This window comes from Trichoderma virens, assembly GCF_000170995.1.
Source record: "Trichoderma virens Gv29-8 chromosome Unknown TRIVIscaffold_88, whole genome shotgun sequence".
NCBI lineage: Eukaryota > Fungi > Ascomycota > Sordariomycetes > Hypocreales > Hypocreaceae > Trichoderma > Trichoderma virens.
Window position 1 is genome coordinate 232,460 of NW_014013661.1, and position 20,209 is coordinate 252,668.

At 52.5% G+C, this 20,209-nt stretch overlaps 7 protein-coding genes across 7 annotated transcripts; 5 read left to right on the forward strand and 2 right to left on the reverse strand.

Annotated features, from left to right (window-relative positions):
* Positions 1-3,109: 3,109 nt before the first annotated feature.
* TRIVIDRAFT_132435 (uncharacterized protein) lies at positions 3,110-6,302 on the forward strand (the record flags this gene model as incomplete). The annotated part of the gene is made up of 2 exons (XM_014096193.1): positions 3,110-3,298; positions 3,468-6,302. Coding segments are annotated over 2 exons (3,024 nt in total), but the record flags the coding sequence as incomplete, so codon positions are not given.
* A 987-nt stretch (positions 6,303-7,289) lies between these two features.
* TRIVIDRAFT_226427 (uncharacterized protein) lies at positions 7,290-8,370 on the forward strand (the record flags this gene model as incomplete). The annotated part of the gene is made up of 4 exons (XM_014096194.1): positions 7,290-7,509; positions 7,588-7,745; positions 7,822-8,058; positions 8,113-8,370. 4 exons carry the CDS (start codon positions 7,290-7,292, stop codon positions 8,368-8,370), a joined length of 873 nt encoding a protein of 290 aa, XP_013951669.1.
* Positions 8,371-9,483: 1,113 nt separating this feature from the next.
* On the forward strand, positions 9,484-11,523 carry TRIVIDRAFT_57340 (uncharacterized protein; the record flags this gene model as incomplete). Its single annotated transcript, XM_014096195.1, has 3 exons — positions 9,484-10,039; positions 10,160-11,184; positions 11,230-11,523. The coding sequence occupies 3 exons, from the start codon at positions 9,484-9,486 to the stop codon at positions 11,521-11,523; spliced, it is 1,875 nt and encodes a 624-aa protein (XP_013951670.1).
* A 615-nt stretch (positions 11,524-12,138) lies between these two features.
* TRIVIDRAFT_88582 (uncharacterized protein) lies at positions 12,139-13,612 on the forward strand (the record flags this gene model as incomplete). Its single annotated transcript, XM_014096196.1, has 5 exons — positions 12,139-12,338; positions 12,436-12,551; positions 12,620-12,646; positions 12,751-12,881; positions 12,975-13,612. The coding sequence occupies 5 exons, from the start codon at positions 12,306-12,308 to the stop codon at positions 13,349-13,351; spliced, it is 684 nt and encodes a 227-aa protein (XP_013951671.1).
* A 271-nt stretch (positions 13,613-13,883) lies between these two features.
* On the forward strand, positions 13,884-15,215 carry TRIVIDRAFT_43091 (uncharacterized protein; the record flags this gene model as incomplete). The annotated part of the gene is made up of 2 exons (XM_014096197.1): positions 13,884-15,110; positions 15,186-15,215. 2 exons carry the CDS (start codon positions 13,884-13,886, stop codon positions 15,213-15,215), a joined length of 1,257 nt encoding a protein of 418 aa, XP_013951672.1.
* A 560-nt stretch (positions 15,216-15,775) lies between these two features.
* Positions 15,776-18,361, reverse strand: TRIVIDRAFT_42692 (uncharacterized protein; the record flags this gene model as incomplete). The annotated part of the gene is made up of 1 exon (XM_014096198.1): positions 15,776-18,361. One exon carries the CDS (start codon positions 18,359-18,361, stop codon positions 15,776-15,778), a length of 2,586 nt encoding a protein of 861 aa, XP_013951673.1.
* Positions 18,362-18,846: 485 nt separating this feature from the next.
* On the reverse strand, positions 18,847-20,197 carry TRIVIDRAFT_57344 (uncharacterized protein; the record flags this gene model as incomplete). The annotated part of the gene is made up of 3 exons (XM_014096199.1): positions 18,847-18,953; positions 19,017-19,652; positions 19,684-20,197. The coding sequence occupies 3 exons, from the start codon at positions 20,195-20,197 to the stop codon at positions 18,847-18,849; spliced, it is 1,257 nt and encodes a 418-aa protein (XP_013951674.1).
* Between the last annotated feature and the right edge of the window lie 12 nt (positions 20,198-20,209).

Below are 20,209 nucleotides of genomic sequence, written 5' to 3' on the forward strand. Positions count from 1 at the left end.
AAAGGAGCAGCGGGCGCGCCATCAGTGTGCCCGTTTTGAGTTGGTGATGTGACGGGCTAGATGCCCCTTTTGGAGTGATGGGATTAATTAATGGATGCCTGGGGATGGATGGAATCTGGGGGGGGCCTTAAACTCTCATTTAATCTCACTGGGGCCTTTTTTGGTGTTCGATAGGCTTGTTGCTCGTCACTGGAGATGCTGCTGTTGTTGTGATTTGTTGAGGATGGTTCATGTTGGCTCCAGAGGTAATCTTACTTGGGGTGTTATTTTGCCCAACTTGAACTAAATACTACCATGGCTAAACAATCCCACCTAAGCTCTTGTCAACGGCCAACAGGAGCCGAAGTTTGCGCCATGGCAGGATTGGACGGAAAACACCGCTGCAGGTTGACTTGACGGAGTCCTAGTTGGGCAAATGATGGACGCCCTGGCATGCTGAAGACAGAGCTGAGAACGAGGAAGCATCCGGCCCTTCTCTTGTGTCAAAAGATAGATAGGTAGGTAGATTAACGCATTGACCCTTTTCGTTTAGGGAGGGAGTGTGTCGGGGGACCTGTACGACAATGTATATTCCAAAGCAGAGAGTTTAGTAATAGTTACAGTACAAGCTCTTGTGTGAAGCTGCGTGTGTACGAGTATAGGCTAATCTTAGCATTTGAACATGTAATTAATGCCAACACCATCGACTGAGCTAGGGGGATGAGATCGCGCTGAGGCCACCAGGTGCGCAGTGAGGCGCCTCCAACTTGGGAAGATGGCTTGATGTGCCCTGGTGTATTTTACAGTAGTAGTGGATGCGTTGTGCAAGATGATCAAATTACACCCAATAGATAGTATAACCAGTTCGAAAATGGGATGGGCGGCAAAGCTGGAGTTTGTCCCAGCCAGTCGATTATTTGGCCCGCCACCGAGGTGAGAAGCGAAGGTAGCACTACCACGGGGGCAGCCAATGGAATCGCTTTCCGCGCGCCAACAGGCCAGGTACTGGTACTCGCACTTTCAATACTGGCATTAGCTTGGGGGGAGACCGTTGGATTCCGTTGCTGACGGCTGGCCGCATTAACGCCGGGGGGAAGTTCGCAGGCGAGATAAGGCTCTGGTCCGTGGTGTTTAATGTACCAGATGTATCCTTGATTGTTACTGTCGAACATGCCAACTGATGGCCCAAGAGTCGGTGCCGTATTTAGCACATTCTCCGGGCTGGAGAGAACATTAGAGCTGTCTCGGTACCTGCATCTACAGTAATGCATTGCAGCTAGTGGCTCATGCAAGACAGGGCGCTAAAACACCTGCAAAACTCTGTGTTGCCACTTTGCCTGGACGAGCAAGTACTCGCACCATCAGGGCGTTTAGCAAGGAAACTCGGTGAGATGGGATGGATCAGTTGCATGTCCAATGTCGCTCCTTGATTGTTCGCACGCGCAATCGGCGCAAGGGGCGGCTGAAAAATTGATCCGGCTCGCCTGGCCCCGCCGTGCTGTACCTGTACCTGCACCTGCACCTGTGAAGCTTCAAATTGTATGGAGGTACAGTAAAGTATTGGATGGGCTTTAATCGATGTTTCGCGTCAAGTCAGGGCCACTGGAGAGCCAACTAGCGGCCGCTGTTTCCCCTGGGCCAAGGAGCGCTAGCGCAGGTACCGGGGCGAAAACATGCCCTGGCTAAAGGAGAGGAGCTCGCCAACGAACGTGCGCAATTCGACCTCCTTATTTGCTTCTGCTTGGACATGCGACAAGTGGCATCAGGCTGTGCACTTGGGCCGTGGATTGGGCCAATTGGGCGTTTATTTTTGGCAATCGTCTTGATTGATTGCGCGCTTCTGGCAGCCGAAATGCCCGGTCAGCGCGATCCATTGCTGGCGCATACATGCATGCGCCATCTGATCAGCTGGCATCGTGAAATGACGGGCACGTTGGTTGCTCGCCAATCAGGACTGAGCAGTGATGAGATAGATAGTAGCAGGCCAACGCATGATGAAGAGGCGCTAATGCTCATCCACCCAGATCATTATCATATTGGCCATATCATATTAGTCCATGCAAAAAAAAAGGCCAGACCAGACAGAATCCAGTAACAGGTAAAGTCAATAAAAAACGGTCCGTCCATCTTCATCAGAACCAGGGGGTCCAGTACTGTACTTGTGTACCTGAACAGCCACTAGGCAATCAATTGAAATGCAACCTCCACACCCTCGCCTGCCCCACAGCCTTGGATGTCTTTTTCGAGCCTCGCTTCTCCCCTTTCCCAGCAACTTTTGGCTCACCGTCGCCGACTAATACGGGCCTAACGCCAAATCCCCCCTCTTGCTCCGGGGCCCTACCTCGAGTAGAGTTAGTGGCGCTGCTGTTTTCTTGGAAACGCCGTCTACCTCTCTTCGCCAACCGTCCCTTTCAGTCGATCCGATTCATGGGCAATTTTAACCTGCCACCGGCGTTAAGACTCGTGAGCGTTGCTTCTGGTGGCCGGCACTGCTCTTCGTACAGTACTGTTACTCGTACCTCGCTTGTTGCCCATTCTTCGTATAGTATCTCGTCCGACTGCTAGCGCTCGTACTCGCGGACCCCCCACGACGCAATTCAATATCATGGACGTCGCATCGCAACCTGCCAGCGGGCCCGGAGCCATGGCGTCGATCCTGCCAAACTCTGATACACAATCTGCTTCATCTCAGGCCTCTCCACATCCATCGCCGTTGCGGCATAGCACCACCCACGAGGCATCAGACGAAGACGAAGACGACGACGAGTACTACCGGGAGTATCACCAGGACTACGACCAGGACTACGACCAAGCGTACCACCAAGAGTACCACCAAGAGTACCACCAGGACTATCACCAACAGGAGTACCACCAACAAGAGTACCACCAGGACGACGGCTACCACCAGGACCAAGTCCAAGACCAAGACCACCATCTCCATCTCCAGACCGACAACCACCCCGGAACAACCGTTGCAACCACCACCACCACCAACACTGCCGCTCGTGTTCCTCCGGCTGCCATCCGCACTAGCATCGTTGCCAGTCACAGCCGTTCCCAGACGCTTGACTACGTAGATACTTCTGCTCCCACCCTCATCTCTCCGGTAGTCGCCTCCTCTCTTCCCTTTCGCTTCTCCGGTCCCATCAAGCGGAAGCCCGTGTCCAGCGCCGCGGCGTCGTCCTCGCTTGTCACGCAGTATCTTGCTCAGGGCTCGCCTCAAGTTCACACCACCACCATCGAGCTGCCCAAGCCCGATCACAGATTCGCGCGGTCGCCATCCGTCGATAGTCCCACCTTCTACGAGTACCCTGCCTCTGTCAAGGCCTCGGTACAAGCTCCTCACCAGTGAGTATTTCTCCTCTCTGTCTCTGTCTTTCTCTCCCCTCCCCTCCCTCTTCTCCTCCTTCGCTCTCCTTCGTTTTCTACTACACCCCGCCTTGTCTAGAAGCAGATTCATCGTGCCATTGTCCAAGTAGAGAGTGCAGAATCTAACTCGAATCCCCTTCAGACAATCCCAATCCAGAACAGCGCCGGCGCCAAGCGACGACGAAACAGTTACTGCGTCGGGAAACAATTCCACCCACGGTGGGCCTTCTTCCGCTGAAACAGCTGACACGGAGCTCTCTGATGTCCTGTCAGTGTACGACGATTTGCTCCCGGATCTGACTCCCGACGGCACTCCCGACGGTGCTTCTGTCAAAGCTCACAACCACATCACGGACGCCACCTCCGACGTCGAGTCCATTTACGACGACAACTCGAACCCTCCTCCTTCTCCCCCCATGTTAGCTCCAATCAAGCACGCACCTCCGCATCTACGGCTAGAAAAAGTCGACCCCTCCATCAATACAGGAGAAGGGCCGCAGACATACATAGACGACTCGCCACAGTCAGCCGCAATAGACGGGTCGCCGAAGCTGAACAAACCGCTACCGCGGTCGCCAGGCGCAACCTCTCCATTGGCCTCCATTTTTGGTTGGGGAAATCCTTCACCTTCGGTCACAGACTTCTCCTCCCTCCCCTCCCCGTCTCCTTTGTCACCGACCGCTAAAGGTTCGGCCAATGACAATCGACGATCAACAAACAGTTTATCATCCAGGCACACAAAGTCCAATGCAACAACAACTCTCGCCCAACAACGTCAATCATTCTTCTCCACCCACTCACCACACATCTCCCAAAATACAGCTTTGGTTGACGAGATGGAGGAAGAGCTGAAAGCCATCAGCTCCGAGTTGGCGGCATCTATCCGCCGCGAGATCGACCTGGAAGATCTGGCCGACAGGCTCCAGGAGCAACTCTCCAACGCCCAGCCGGCCGGCAGCAAGAGAACGAGCGACTACTTTTCCGACTCTGGCCATAGCACAGCCAAGCTTGGCGAGCTCGATGTGAGCCGAGACGAAATTGAAAAAGTGCAGAGGAAGTCAGAACAGGAGAGAGCCGAGCTCCGTCTTGAATTGACATCTAAATTGCAAGAAGAGAGGGAAAGGCGAAAAGATCTCGACCAGAAGATTAGGCAGCTCCAAGAGAGAGCATCCGAAGTGGACGTCGTTGAAATCAACAACATCGATGCCAGCGAGCGCATCAAGGAACTGGAAAACACTTGCGAGGAGCTCAGGCGGAAACTGTCTGAGGAGCGCCAATCCAAGGCCAACTTTGAAGACATTCTATCTGCCCTCAAGGGTCAGCTACAGGAAGCCTCTGATGAGCGAGACAACCTCCGCGATGAAGTCGTCCCGGAGCTAAAGGCGCGAGTCGAAGGCCTAGAGGCGGAGGCTGCTGAGTATGCCAATTTGACTTATGAGTCCTCCAGGATGCAGCAGGAACTTCACACTCTGAAGCGCGAGAACAGCTCGCTGCGCAATTCCATGGCTGGCGGCTTGGAAGACCTGCCCTCTAAGCGAATGTCGGTAATAGGCCTATCAGGCCTGTCCGGCCTGGGCGGTTTGTCTAGGTCAAACTCTGTGGGACTCGCGCGTTCAAACTCGGTTGCTAACCCTCGAAACCGGGCCCCTCCCGGAGTTGGTGGTCTTAAAAGAACTGATAGCTTCAAGGCTGCTGCGCAGACCGAATCTCGAGAGACTTTGCTCGAGCGACTGAAAGATGTGGAAGAGCAGCGCGATGCTCTTCACGGCGCTCTCAAAAGTCTCTTGGAACGACACGAGTTCCAAAATCGGGAGTACCAGAAGAAGATTCGCATGTTGGAGAATGAACGCCAGCGACTCACAAACGTGTCGCCAAGAAAAGCTGGCTTTGAAAAGGACATGTCCAAGCTGCGAACCGAGATCAATCTCCTGCGACGACGAGCTGAAGACGCCCTCGAGCAGAAGTGGCAGGTTGAAAAGGGCCTTGGCGGTCTGAAGATTGATCTTGACCGTGCTGAAGAAGAGATTCAGTCTTTGCGTGGTCTCCTCGAGGAGAACGATATTCTGATCCCCCCCTCCCTTGCTCGCCAGAGCAGCTCTAGCGACTCTGCGCGAGAGCCCGTTACGTCCGAGTCTCTTCGAAATGCGTACACCGAGCTGCAAGCCTCGTATGCCGAGTCTCTAGAGCGCATTCGTCAGCTGGAAGCGGACTCTGGCTCTGACGATGAGACCAAAGAGGCCATGGCGCGCCTGGAACAGTCGCTCTCCGCCGCAATTTTAGAGCGTGACGCAGCCAAGAGGCAGATTGACCAGCAAAATATTCAAATCAATGTCCTTGCGGCCAGCGATGCCGGATCAGCTGCAGCCGACAGCACTCTGGCAGAACAACTCAAGGAGTCTGCCGAGCTCATCGAACAGCTCACATCTCAAGTTCGACAGCAGTTGGATACCAACAGCGAGCTGCGAGAGCGTCTGGAAGCTGCCGTCGCCAGGGGAGAGGCTGATCGCAAGACCAACTCTCAGCGCATTTCGGAGCTCCAGGAGCGTCTCCGTGTTCTGGAGGACCAGGTCGTCGCCGCCCAGACCGCGTCTGAGGACCGCGTCGTCCGCCACGAAGAGGAGATTACCAGACTGCGTGAGGCGCACAACGAGCAGCTGCGTCGTCTTCAGGCCGACCCCTCTGGTAGCTCCTCGCAAAAGTCCGGCCCCAAGCCGCTGCTGAGCACTAAGGCCATCCCTGCCAAGAGCCTTGAGGAAGAGGCTGATATGAAGACGCTTCGGGCACGTGTCCTTGAACTTGAAAAGGCTCTTGCGGAAGCCGAGGATGAGATGCAAGAGGTCGTGGCTAGGATGAACATGGCTCAAGTCGAGGTCCTCAACCTCCAGGAAGACCGTGAGGCCGCAGTTCGGGAGACTAGGCGACTTGAAGAACTGCTGAAGAAGGAGCAGTCCAAGGCCAGCTTTGGTGGATTCTTTTCCGCTCGAAGCTGAGAGGCGTGATTTGACAAACGAGTCATGCTAAAGCCGCCCAGCGCTTTTACCATAATATTAATAGAAGAGGTGGAATTAATGGGATACGTCAAACAGCATTCAGCGATTGGAGTTTGCTTCTCATTTTTCTGGGGTTGCTTTGCATCTGCATGATGATGGCATTATACTGACGCCTAATAGAGCCGGCGGATGTGTGGATTTGGTTTTTTTTCTTCTTCTTCTTTCTTCTTCTTCCTTTTCTTTGAACAAGAAGTATTCGAAATTTGCTGGCGTCTCAAGAAGCCATCTAGGAGTCGGGAGTTTTTCTATTTCGCGTGGTTTACTTAAGAACATTCCAAAAAAAGAAGACAGTTTTACACATGTTTTTATATACAGCACAACAACTGTGGATTTTTGGGCACTACAGCCTGGGAAAAGCTTGAAGCAGTCTTGCATTACAAAGCACACCGTTGGAGAAACTGCATGGGGGGGATCTTATTTTGCATACCTATACTATCTGGAAATGCTTCTTCCTAATATTTGTTTTACTACTGTGGATTAAATTGTGGACGTGTATATAGATGCTAGTTTTGCAGTAATAGCAGATTGCAATGTGAATATTATCGATTAACAAAGAGAGAGAGTTTGAATGAGGATACAGTGCTCCTACCTACCTTAATAGATTCCATGTTGTTCACTCCTGCCGACTAAGGTAAGATGTTTAGATGCAGCTTCTACACTTGTAAATCAGCTGGCTTTCTCTCTCTTCTCCTCTCTTCTCTCTTCTCCTCTCCTCTCTTCTCCTCTCTTCTCTTCTTGTCTCCTACTTCTGTTCTCTTCCCATTCAACAACTATCATTTATCCAAATCACATTCCAACTTCAACAACTATCGCTTATCCAAATTATAAATTATCTTGACCAAACATTCTTTCAATCATCGTCACTCACGACCACGTGAAGAGCTTTCAAATATGACATCAGTAGAATTCCATGTTCAATACTGGGTCCTCTCCTTCGTGTCTCTCCTGGCGCAGCCGCTTCGCCCTTTTCTCAAGGAGCTTCTTTCCGCCGATGATGACGCACAGGGCATCTTTGAGCTCGCCGCCTCATTCTACAGCCTCTGGGTTATCCTTTATATGATCGAAATGAGGGCGCGTGCCCTGTACCGACCGGAGGCCCACCCGCCGCACCGTTAGAACCAGCGGCCAGTAAGGAATAGTTAGAAACAGGCACTGGGAGCCTTTGGTCAGTGGCTTTGGTTGGGAAAAGATTGGATCTTTGAAGCGGGAACGGCGCTCATGTGTCTGATTGTGGGAGATTTGGCTTTATGGGCAGGCGGTGTTGCCGAAGAAGGGGTACGGGAGAAGCTTGTGAGGGTGTTGGCAGCGTTTATCTATATTGGAGCAGTTGATCCGGTCTGGAACCTTGTGAGTCCTTGCCCTACTTGAGTCATTGAACATATTGATTTGATCAAATTGTGCTGATACAAGCTTGGAACAACAGCGGCACAACTCTAACATGATGCTATTTGCAAGGGCAACGCCAAAGAGAGTGGCTCGGAATGCGGTGCTTTCGGCTGCTTCCATTGGCGCACTGGGTGCTGCAGTGACATTGGTCGTGTTTGCCTGCACCCGCAAATGGCTGAATGTTATCGAGTTTTGGTTTGGAGCCACGGCTACACCTCACCAGGTCGTTGTCTTGTTATGGCTTCTTGCGCCATTCGCGGACATGGGAGAGACAGTAAGTCGATTTTGATTATGCCGGGTTGAACCAAGGCTGACCTGAGGTGCCTAGCTGTACTATTTGCCCTATTTGCTTTTTGGGGGATACAACTCGAACAATCATTGCGTGTGGCAGGTGATGGCGTATGGACCGCTGTGGAATGCCATGATGCTGGAAAGACTGTGGGCGGTATTCTGGTTCTCGACGATGCTTTGCGGCGTGATGGCTTACGAGGTGGTGAGCGGATTGTTGGGGAATGTGGAAGCGTCTGTTTGGAAGAGCGCTTGGAAGAACATTTGGAGGTGGAATGAGACTTATTTGGTAGCCTAGCCGGGGTTCTGGTGTGTATTGAGGAGGCACATGGCGAATATCACAGCGAGTAACAGCGAATAAAAGCGAATATCATGGATCTGTCGAATGACATGACACTGGATCCGGCTTGACTGTGAAGTTGAGATTGATCCAGTTGTGTGCTGTATATGGATGGCTGAGCGCTAATTAGCAGGCCTTAGGCTCTCATGTGGCTCAACGCTATGGGTGCTGTTGCCTGGACAGCCCGCTATAAGTGATTGACACAGTCAGCAGCTCTACAGCGCTCTCACAAGCATCCATTTATTCCGTGCACAATCAACTTCACTGAAACAGCAACACCATGTGAGTGACTCAACTGTGCAAGCAATAGCCAAAGAGACTCTGTCAACGATTGAAGCTCGAAGCTCTGAGCTGCTTCCATAACAGCAAACCATATCCGCTGCAAAATTATCAAGCCCTGGGTGCATAAGTCTCAAGGACGCCTTGTCTCTTCACGCTCCTTGTTCGCGTGTAATAGCACAGGCACAGGCACAACTGCAAGACCATCTATCTACCTGTTAATCCGCTTCTAAAATGGAAAATATGGAATCCAAGGCGGCCTATTTCAACCAGCTCTCAAGTCTCTCCCATATTAGCAACGGGATGCGCAACGATGATGCTTTCGATGCGCGCGAGGAGAGACAAAGAGAGCTTCATCGGGACTTCTTTCGGCCTGCGCTGAGCTTACATCCCCCTGATCAACAGGGCCAAACCCAAGAAACCGAGCAAAGAGCACTACAAGATCAAAAATCTCGAAAGCAACGAGAGGAATCCCTGCCTAAGAAATCAAATCGGCTGCAGCATCTTACACCCCGAAAGGTCATGGCCGCGCCTCGGCCTGCGTCTGGAAAAGTCATTAAGGGGACTGGACCGCGAAAGCCGAGGCCAAAGGGGCGGCTTGGCGCGCTGCTGGATAATGCGGTAGATGTTGTTCAAGAAACGCCTTCTGTGGACTTAGAAAAGAGAGGTAAGGAGGTGATTGTAGTCGAAGACACTCCTTTGCTCCTTCGGAAGTCGGCGTCGTCGTTGAAGAGACCGTTGGAAAGTGCCTCTGAGGAATCATCATCACCATCTATTAACATCAAGGCTGGGATGGCGACCAAGGCAACGCGCGGCAATAAGAGGGGGCGTATCTCAGCACCAAGCGTGCGGCCCGAGGATGAGCAAATATTCAAGGGCTTGTCGTTCTTTTATGTCCCAGACAATGATATTGCGCCAGCGAGACGGTTGCGGATTAACAGAGCCAAGGAGTTTGGAGCTTCATGGACGAGAGACTTGATGACTGCTACGCATGTCGTGGTGGACAAGAAGCTCGAGTACAAAGATGTTGAGAAGATGTGGCCGAAGGATGGATTTGGGGGCCGGACGCCGCCAAAGGTAGTCACCGAGGACTACCCTCTTGACTGCATCCAGTTTCGTGCCATTGTGGATGCTAGCCAGCGCAAGTATCTTGTAAATGGCCAGCCAGAGGTGGAAGAGAAGGAGCAGGAGAAGGAGCCTGAGCTTCCTACTCCTGCTGTTGATTTCGGAGCTCAAGCGAAATCGAAGTCGAAATCGAAATCGGCAGTGAGCTCACTGCCGCTGAAACCGCAGCATCATAATAAGGGGAAGTGGGATTATGTCCCACGGAAAGGGACGCCTTCACAGAGTGAGGAATCGTCACTGAGCGGTCGCCCGACGAGGAGCAGGACTGGAGCTGTGGCGGTAGATTCTCAGCCTGTTGTGATTGACTTGGACGATGTTGGCGAGCCCAAGAAGGACGTATCAGACGGTGATACGGGAATACAGACCCATAGTCCGTCGAAGGGTAGTGACAAAGCCGGCCATACACCTTTGTTACAAGATGAGTTGTCCGAGTATATATCGATGATGCAAGAGTTTAAAGATTTACCACTGGATGTCGATGAAGAGGAGGATGCTCAATCTACGGCCAACGAATCAGATGCTCAGTTGGATCTCGATCATCGGTCTGGATCAGAGAACGAATCCCAGCGGGCGAGGAGATCATCTAGGCGGGCTCGACCAACCAGCAAAGCAATAGCGTTTGAAGACCGATTCGCGTGTAATAGAGCTGGAAAGAAAGATGCCAACCAAGATAATCCAAACGCACGCACCATTGAGATATTGCAAAAGATGAACGGCTACTATGAGAGAATCAACGACCATTGGCGGACAATAGCCTACCGGAAGGCTATCAGCATTTTGAAGCAGCAGAGCGTCAAGATTACCACCGAAGAAGAAGCATATCGGCTCCCGAGCATTGGTCGCCGGCTAGCACAGAAGATTGAGGAGATTGTCACGACAGATAAGCTACAGAGGCTTGAGTGTGCAGAAGAGGATCCTACAGACCACGCCCTGCAAACGTTTTTAAAGATTTACGGCGTGGGGAATAAGATAGCGGAGCAGTGGATTGCGCAGGGCTGGAGAACGCTCGAGGATGTGAAGCAGCATGCAAAGTTGACACCTAGCCAGAGGGTAGGCATGGAGCATTACGACGACTTGAACACTAGGATACCGCGCATGGAGGTGACCGCGCTGGGTGACATTGTCAAGAAGGCGGCGGCTGAAATCGATGCGGCAGTGCAGCTTATTATTGGAGGCAGCTACCGGCGAGGCGCCGAGAGCTCTCACGACATCGACTTGATTGTGACGAAGCCGGGGACCGAATCTGTGGCAGAGCTCAGGGCGTTTCTGAGCAGACTGATAGACCAACTGGAGAGGGACAAATTCCTGGTAGCTCGTCTGGCGTCGTCTCACGCCGGCGGCGACGGTAGCAAATGGCACGGCTGCTGCGTGCTACCAGAGATCAAGGGCCTCAACGACGACACGGACGAGAAGAATGGCGAGTACCGGCCGATCTGGCGAAGAATCGATTTCCTGCTGGTGCCCGAGGCGGAGCTGGGCGCGGCGCTGATTTACTTCACCGGCAACGACATCTTCAACCGCAGCATGCGGCTTTTGGCGTCCAAGAAGCGCATGCGGCTGAACCAGAGGGGGCTGTACAGAGATGTGCTGAGGGGTCCGAATCGAGCCAAGATCACGGAGGGGGAGCTGGTGGAGAGTAGGGATGAGAAGAGGATATTTGAGATTTTGGGGGTCAAGTGGCGGGAGCCGTGGGAGAGGTGGTGTTGATGTTTGGATACGATGATGCTGGATAAGTACCTAGTATTATATGGTGGGTTGGTGGTTGACATTCTTGAGAGTATTGAACTATATATGGACGGCTAGTTGAATTGTCCAGAGGAGCATTTTAAATGTATAACATGGATCGTTTAATTTTCGGTAGCTGTGATGCAATATGACATGTGGATGGATGACATGCAGTAGCACGCGGAGAGGGAATCACATGTGAAAAAGCAAAATCGTGGGGTAAAGACCTGGAGGTGGCGTCCGGTCGAAACGAGATCCCTCAAAAGGATCAGATCAACTCGACGGAAATCTACCAAGAGCTGAGCTTGCTGAGCTCCAGGCGGGGATTTCCATTTTCCAGCGGTCTCCAGTGGGCAAACTCCAGGGGGACTTCTCGGCGCAGCTCCACGCAGCTCCACCCTCAGCGTCTCCAAAAAGTGACGTATTTGGTCATTGCTTGCTTTCTCCGGGGTTCATAATCGGGTTCCCCATATTTTCTTTATCGCACCAAATCCCGACCCGAGGCTCAAGTCATCAGCAGCCGATCCAAGCCAAGCCGAAACCCTTTTCCTTTCTACATACAAACGTTGAACTCTCTTTCCTCTCCCCAAACCTCGATCTTATTCGCACCGCCAGTCGAAAAATTCCCCAATCTTCTTCCTTCTCTTTTTTTTACTTTGCTATTCTTCCCTTCCCTTGGAAGAGCGCCGCTTGCGGAGATTCTCGCGCCCGACAGATAGTGTCCGTGTTGGTTCATTGACACGGGCGTCGATAGCCGAGGCACCATGGCTGCCTCGTGGATGTTGGAAGAGTGGAAGGTATGGCGATGCGACTCCTCCCCGGGTTTTCGCCTCGGATTGACGCGAGGGGGCAGAAGAAAAGCAAAAGATCAAGGCGACTGACTCTTTGCAATAGGCGTTTCTAGAGGGCATCGTGGTGGACCCGGCGTACCATGACATTTTGTCGCTGCTCAAGACGGCGCGTAACGGCGCAGTCTACGGGACAAAAGTGCGCTTTCCGCACGCGCTGGTGTGAGTATTCATAGTGGTTCATGGAATGCATCTTGACCGAGATTGTGCTAATGCGTGCGATGCGACAGGATGATCTTCCTCTTCCGGTCCGGAACGTACGTATTCCCCTGGCGACAATCCCGATGGCAATGGCGATGGCGAAGCTATACAGACACACGTATATATGTACATCAGGTATTGACTCGAGCTTGAATAATAGGTTCCGAGAAAAGGCGTCATTGGTCTTTCGGGCGACGAAGAAGCACGCCATGAACCTGGCCAGGTTTGCCTCCATATACAAGATCACGATGCTGGCGCTGAAACGCTTTGGATCCACACCAGGCAAAGAGGGTATGCTGCGTTTTCCTCTTTCTTCTCTCTCTCTCTCTCGCTCATATATATCCCAACCTGTCAATTCTCCTACTCACACATTGCCGCGAACAGGCCCCTACGACTCCTTCTTCGCCGGCCTCCTTGGCGGCTACATCGTCTTCGGCCAGCGCTCCAAGCGCTACGGCAAGATCTCGTCCGTCAACCAGCAGATTGTCATCTACATCTTCGCTCGCGTCGCCCTGGCCCTAGCACGCATCGCTATCAAGCCCGGCCACGGCCTGCCCGTCGTGTCGAAGGAGCCGCTGCATTCCCAAATCACCCACTACGCCTGGCCTGCGTTTGCGTCGCTGTCGTGGGGTATGGTCATGCTGCTGTTCAAGTACCACCCGGAAGATCTGCAGTCGAGCCTGCGGAGCAGCATGACTTATATCTACAAGGACTGCGACAACTGGGACTCGCTGAGGACTTTGATCTGGCATAACAAATAGAACACGTGAAGGGGATCGGATCTATTTTAGAGCGTGGTCTTTTCTTGGATTTAAATAGGTATGCTGCCGGCGTTGATGTGCACTGCCATTTGTTCATAATGGTTTATTGGAGGGCGTTTTGCTATATGGGTGTCTCGAGAGTGGTATAGCGGCAACAAATACATGGCATGAGACGGATGAGAGAGAGAGCATTGGACAGGTGTTGGTCTTGGTCTCGGGATTCTTTGCATTATATACACTTGAATGAATCCTAGTTCACCACTTGTAAAGAGCCCCCAATTTTTTTTCGGTGTGCAAGCTGGTATAGATCCATTCAATAGTTGAAATTAGGTGATGGATTATCATACTCATGGGCTTACATCTACAGATGGATCTTCCATCTTTGGTGGTTTTAGCGGTCTTCCGGGAGCTACCCCGCTATAGCTCGGCGCTGCCCCGCCAAAACCACCTTCAATTCAACTTTAGGCAAACATACGCATCGACGCTCCCTCAACACCATCTCCATATACGCCAACCACAATCTCCATCCGCCATGGCACCCAATCCAAAGCTCGCCGCAGCTCTCTCCGCCGCAGAATCAGCCTCTGGCGAAAAGGGCCCCCTCTACGAATCCATCCTCGCCGACATCCAGGCTCTCGCCTCGCCAACCACCGCCGCCGATCTCGATGCCGTCTTCGACTCCTTCTTCGGCCAGAGCCTCGGCCTCGTGGCCTCGCGGTCCTTTCTAACTGCCTTCATCGCCGCGCTCAAGAGCATCGAGAAGGAGAGCCTGTGGATCGAGGTCGGCAACCGCACGCTGAGCAGGCTGGCGGCCCAGCCGTCGTCCTTCTTCGATGCAGCCGCCACCATCTACGAGCTCGTGGCCACGGCCCACGAGAACAACGAGGACTTCCTCGATGCCGCAAAGGCCCTCGCCGAGATTCCGCTGGATAGCTCACAGCGGAAGGTGTCGGACGCGGATAAGGCGCGCGTGTGGGTTCGCATCGTCCGGAACTACCTCGAAGTGGGCGATGACACCGCCGCCGACATGTACATCAACAAGCTCAAGAACATCATGCACACCGTCTCGGACCCGGATCTCAACCTGCACTTCCGCCTCTCGCAGGCCCGCATCCAGGACGCGAAGCGGGACTTCCTCTTTGCCGCCCAGCGGTATCACGAGATCAGCTTCTTCCCCGCCGTCGCCGAGGAGGAGCGCCTTCACACGCTGAGCATGGCCGTCAAATGCGCCATCCTGGCCCCCGCCGGACCCATGAGGAGCCGCATCCTGGGCCGGCTGTACAAGGACGAGAGGTCAGCCCAACTCGAAGAGTTTGGAATCCTGGAGAAGATGTTCCTGGACCGCCTGCTGTCGCCCGCCGAGGTGGACAAGTTTGCCGAGGGCCTGCAGCCCCATCAGCTGGCCACCACGGCCGACGGATCGACCGTTCTCGCAAAGGCCGTCGTGGAGCACAACCTGCTCGGCGTGTCGAGGCTGTACAACAACATCCAGTTTGGTGCCTTGGGCTCCCTGCTCGGCCTGGACGCCGACAAGGCTGAGGAGACGACCGCACGCATGATTGAGCAGGGCCGGCTGGTTGGCCGCATGGACCAGCTCGAGGGCATCGTCCGCTTCGAGGGCGGCGAGGCATCTGGCGAGAAGGGCAGCGGCCGCGCCGAGATTGTCGCAAACAAGGAGATGCGCAGATGGGACGCCAACGTCGAGAGTCTGGCCGAGGAGGTGGAAAACGTCATCAACTCGCTGCAGAAGGAGTTTCCCGTAATGTCTTCCCCTGTTCTCTTCGTCTAGCTTTCCCCCTCTCCATTTTACTAACTTCTATCAATATCGATATAGTCCTTTGTTGCGGCGAATCTTGTGGCCTAAGATTTCCAGTGGGAAATGATTGGAGAGGGCGATGCAAACCGGCACCGGCGTTCACAGGGAGAAATTCATAGGCGTCTGGGATGATTTTAATGTGGCAATGATATGATACAACGATAAAACACCTGCGGGGGCTTCAAATCCCTTCTTTATTTTTCATTCTGTTTCTTCTTCTTTTCCTTTACCCTTTCCTCGCAGGTACGCATTTAGACTACACTCTGTTAAAAAGAGCAAGATGTTATAAAGGTGCTAGCTAGCTACATAGCTAACATTTCAATCCGTGACGTGACTCCCCCCTTGTATATAATCTCGAGATGCTTCTTTCGTTGGGAGGCCGCATGCCGCAGCCAGTCCCAAGAGACACAGGTTGCCCCTTTATGATACGCCCCGTCGATCCCACGTCTTCCATATGCACATCGCTTATTGTACACACATCCGGTTTGTCAAAGGAAGATTTAAAAAAAAAAAAACACAAGTCCCAAGATCCATTCGTCCGTTCACCCATATGCATTATTCATTGTTCATCCCAGTCCACGTCAAAACGCCTTTCTCCCCTTTCCTCTTTAATCCTCAATATCGTCATCACTCAGGACCAGCTTCTGCTTCAGCATGCCTGTAACTGAGCCAGCTTTTATGCCCATCCTCTTCTTCCGGGGAGTGGCCTCTTCAGATGGCTTGTCCGTCGCCCACGTCTCTCCCATAGCGACATCCTCGTCAGCGTCCGACTCATCGTCCGGTGCTACGTTCACGCCAGAGAACGAAACAATTTTGTCGAGGTCTCGCTGCCGCCCCGCCGACCTGCGACCACGAGCAATCTGTGCCATATACGGGAGCCGGTCGAGAAGTAATTCACGGCGAGCCGTGCTGCCGAGTGTAGGTATCGCAGGGCTGTCGCGGGTTTCTTCTTCTTGATGGGCAGCTTTGGACGTAGGCGTTACGCCCGCTTGCTTCTGATTCTGGCCCAAGGTGCCGGAAGGTTGATTGCGGCGAAAGATACTAGCCCCGTCTATGATATTCCTCATCGGAAGTTCGGCTTCGCCCCTGAGAACTTTCCCAGACCAAACATCGATTAGACCTTCAATCTCTTCCTTTGTTCGCCAAAGCTTGAGACTCGTGGGGTAAAACATCTTGAACGCATCGCTGCCCTTCTGCATGGTCCACGTCTTTCTCTTGACGGGGTTGGGTAGGGAGAATAGCATGCCGCGTACTGCAACCTGAAACGTTATTTCATCCTGGCGAAGAACATGGCTTGCCGAATCCCCAAAGTTTCCACTAAACCCGCCCCGTCCACCAAAGAAGACATCTCGGGAAGGACTGAGCAAGTCGGCCAATGAAAGGTACTCAATACATTCGTTGACGTAATCCATGGGAGTCGAAAGATCCATCGGATCTGTGCCTTCGCAGGATAACACGTAATTCTCATGAAGAGCCGAGATGAATGTATGTGTATCGGTACCCGTCTCATCGATTAGTGAATCAACAGACACCAGTGATGCCTTTGGCCGTGAATACTGCGAAAGATAGCTCGGTAGCTTTTCTGCAGGGTCGTTGGATGGCATGTCGTCTCGCTTATTGTAGACTACTTTGCCGACGGCATGGAAGATGCCCAAGCTAGCTTCCCGCTGAGATATTTGTTCGAGGCTCTCTTCTTCACCACGTGTGAGGGCGATGCCATCTTTTGCTCCTTTCTTCTGCTTCGTAAACGTCACCTTGGATCCCCAGTCGGCATCTTGATCTCCTTTTAAGCAGAGAAACTCGAGCGATGATACAGCGCTGCGAATGTCTCCAATCTCACCGAGCCGCTTTAGAACCAGCGGTCCTGGCGTTCGTCTACGCCCCGACTTTCGTGACTCTTTTTGTACAACAAGCTCCAGCGCCTTTGCTAGTAACGAAGGAGCTATCGCGTTGAACTCGATCAGGCCAACCCCCGGATGGCGCAGAATCTCCGGTCCCAGTAGGCGATGGGCAGTCAAGCTATCTGCTGAAGCAGACGTTGTCGTCAGCAGCGTCTCCGAGATAACAATAACAACAGGTGTGATCGGCTCCGTTCGTTTCTGCTGTCCAAAAGTATGTAGGGACGGCGTTTGTGTTGCCAGATACTGGAGGATGGTGCGCCGAAAGGAAGAAAGTGCAGTCGAGCTCCTAGAGAAGGTATTTGGAAACTCTTCAATAAGAATAATCTTCTTCGCATTGTTATTGGGGGGCTGCGAGGCGTTATTTGAGCTCGCCGGTGTGGGTGATGGCTCAGGCTCCTCCAAGTCTAAAGCGCCAAACTTGCCTCCTCGCCCGAGGAAATCCTCAAACTGCGCGGATGCCGACACAAAGCCCGTTGTTGAGTTGCCCGCCGGATTATTCCACTCCAAAATCTCGGATCCCATGTCGTTTGCCAATAGACGAACCGTAGTGGTCTTCCCAGTGCCGGCAGCGCCTTTCAATATCAGCAACCGTTGTCTCATTCGTCCTCCCATGACATCCTCAAGCCACTTCCTAACGTCTGACACCTTTTTCTTGTGTACGGCAAGTTCATCTAGGTTTCGTGGGCCGAATCGTTCTGACCAAGGACGTAAATCATCGTTCAATGTATCTATAGACGCAGGTCGACTGGGCTTGAGGAATCTTTGGCTCATGGTCAACGAGCCACTGGGCGCAGAGTGGGCGACGCCGCTGGCGCCTTTCAATCGCTTCCTCACATGTTGCCCAACCAAGCTGGAAGAGCTTGCTTTGAGCTCTGATATCTCGTCGTCGTCGGAAATAAGGTCGGTAATCGGATCGTCTATCGGTTCCGTCCTTCTGTCGGTTCCCAAGCCAGGTCGTGCCACTTTTTGTGCCTGCTTGGAAAAGAGAGTCTTCAAATCTGCCGTCTTTCCCTTGTCGTCAACTTTGCTCGCGGCTCTGGTCTTCTTAGGGCTGAAGCTCGTGCCATTCTTTAGCGATCGCGACGGCCGAAGAGGGCTGCCGTTGTTGGAGGATTGGCCATTAGTGGTCCTTTTTTTCACAGGAATCGGGGACGCAGTCGGCGCCCGTATCTTTGCCGGTGAGTTTGGAGAAGATAGAAGGAAATTCGTCAAGGTATTGGCCTTTGGCTGCTCGGCTTCATCGTCGGACGCCTCAACGGTATTCCGCCGGCGACGCTTCGCAGGCGGTGCCATTAACGCGACTGAATCATCCGGGCTATGAAGATTCCATACAAGCAGACAGTACGAGGCAGAGCACAAGTCAGAAATCAACTCAGCAGCGGCAATATGGGCGGCTGATATGATATAAGAGTGCAGTATGGGCTTGATATCTGAAGAGAATGGGAAACAATCTTGGGATGCCCAGCTAAACAAGTTGTCCACGTACAGTGCAAAATATTAGTGCTAATCGATTAACACTGTTTTTATCGTTAGGCAGTCGCTACCTAGGCAGCTCAAGCTGAAAAAGCTCAACACCAGGCATCAGCGCTGCGCATCAGAACTTGAATTGTCCATGAGTATGAAAAGGAAGAAAATCAGTTATTCCAGTTATTCCAGTTATTCAAATTTCACGCCTTAGCCTATTAATACTTTGCCACGGCTCGCTCATTACTCCATGCCTCATTTTCCAATCTGCTATCCTACCCAATTAATCAACCAGCAAATAACATTCGCCCACACTAATGAACCCAGCCGTGGAAATTGTCAACAAAAGTCACCGCAGCTCGAAGATAGCGCTCGTGAACATCGCCCCATGTCCGAGCAGCCTCTCTTATGGCTCGTATTGCTGCAGGCAGCAATGTTAGTATCCATTCGCAGCTCTCTATGGCATTGGGGAATGTAGCCGTACCTTTAACAAAGTGTGCGTCCTTTGACCATGCCGAATTCAATGCTTTGTCTTCTACGTATTTCCAGTTCTTTCCCTTCAGGTCACTCTCGACGCTGTCAGGATCTGGCAATGGCCGGCCCTTGATGATGAATACGGCCAACACGAATAGCCACCACTCTCTGACGAGAGTAACGTGATGTTTTGGTGGCAGGAATGGAAGAAGAATCCGTACAGCATGGCTAGTGGTTAGCAGGTGGACGAAGAAGAAGTCATATGCGTGGGTTCCCGGCTTGACGGTAGCCACGAGCAACGCAACGGCTGCCTCTTGGGACAGTTCGAATTGTTTCTTAGGGTCGTCGTCAATATCCCATCCGTTCCAATACTCCAGGAGGAGGGACTCGTTCTTGTCGAGAAACGCTTCCATGTCGCTAAGTGGAAGATCTTCTGGCACTTTGCCGAAACGATTATCCTTGGACATCTGGATCAGGAGATCCAGTGGCGACCGCGACTTCAGCGGAGATGGCTTCGTATACGAGCCATTGTCGAGATACTTGTGGAAAAAGTTGTATTGGACAGAGGTGAGGGCAAGCGCCTCCATGGCAACCTCTTTGCTGTCCACCTCATATGCATAGCCAAGGTGAATGAGCGGATGGCCAACTATCAAGCATTAGCATGTGAGCAGCAGAACGCAAAAGGCGCTTAAAGGAATTCCTACGGCCGCCTATCAAGCCATGAAACAGCGGCTCTTCGCCACTGAACAGAAAATGCTGCAATTCCTGCTTCCAATCGTACGCAAATTCCATGGCAAGCTTATCCTCATAATAATCCACAAAGGCCCGTTGATACTCTTTGTCCCCAAGGAAGTCTCTCCAGTCCTCATCAATCACCTCAGAAGGGGACGGCTCCCAGGGCACCAGGTCTTTGATCTCGTTATTGTAAATGTCATGCAGCTGGTTTTCATTTGCCCCGAGCAGATACGCCGAGCTGAGGATGTGAACATTGTGATTGTCAAACCGGAGGTCATTCCAAAGTATGGCATAGTTTGCATGATTCGCCTTCAATAGGTACTTAAGACAGCGAGCCCGCCTGTCGGCATGAGTTTCAATGTGATGGATTTCCACGGATGGCAAAACAATGGCCTTGGCCATGGGCCTGCCCACGAGCAGGCTCGCACCTGGAATATACGAGAGAATACCAGACATTTCGGAAGTGAT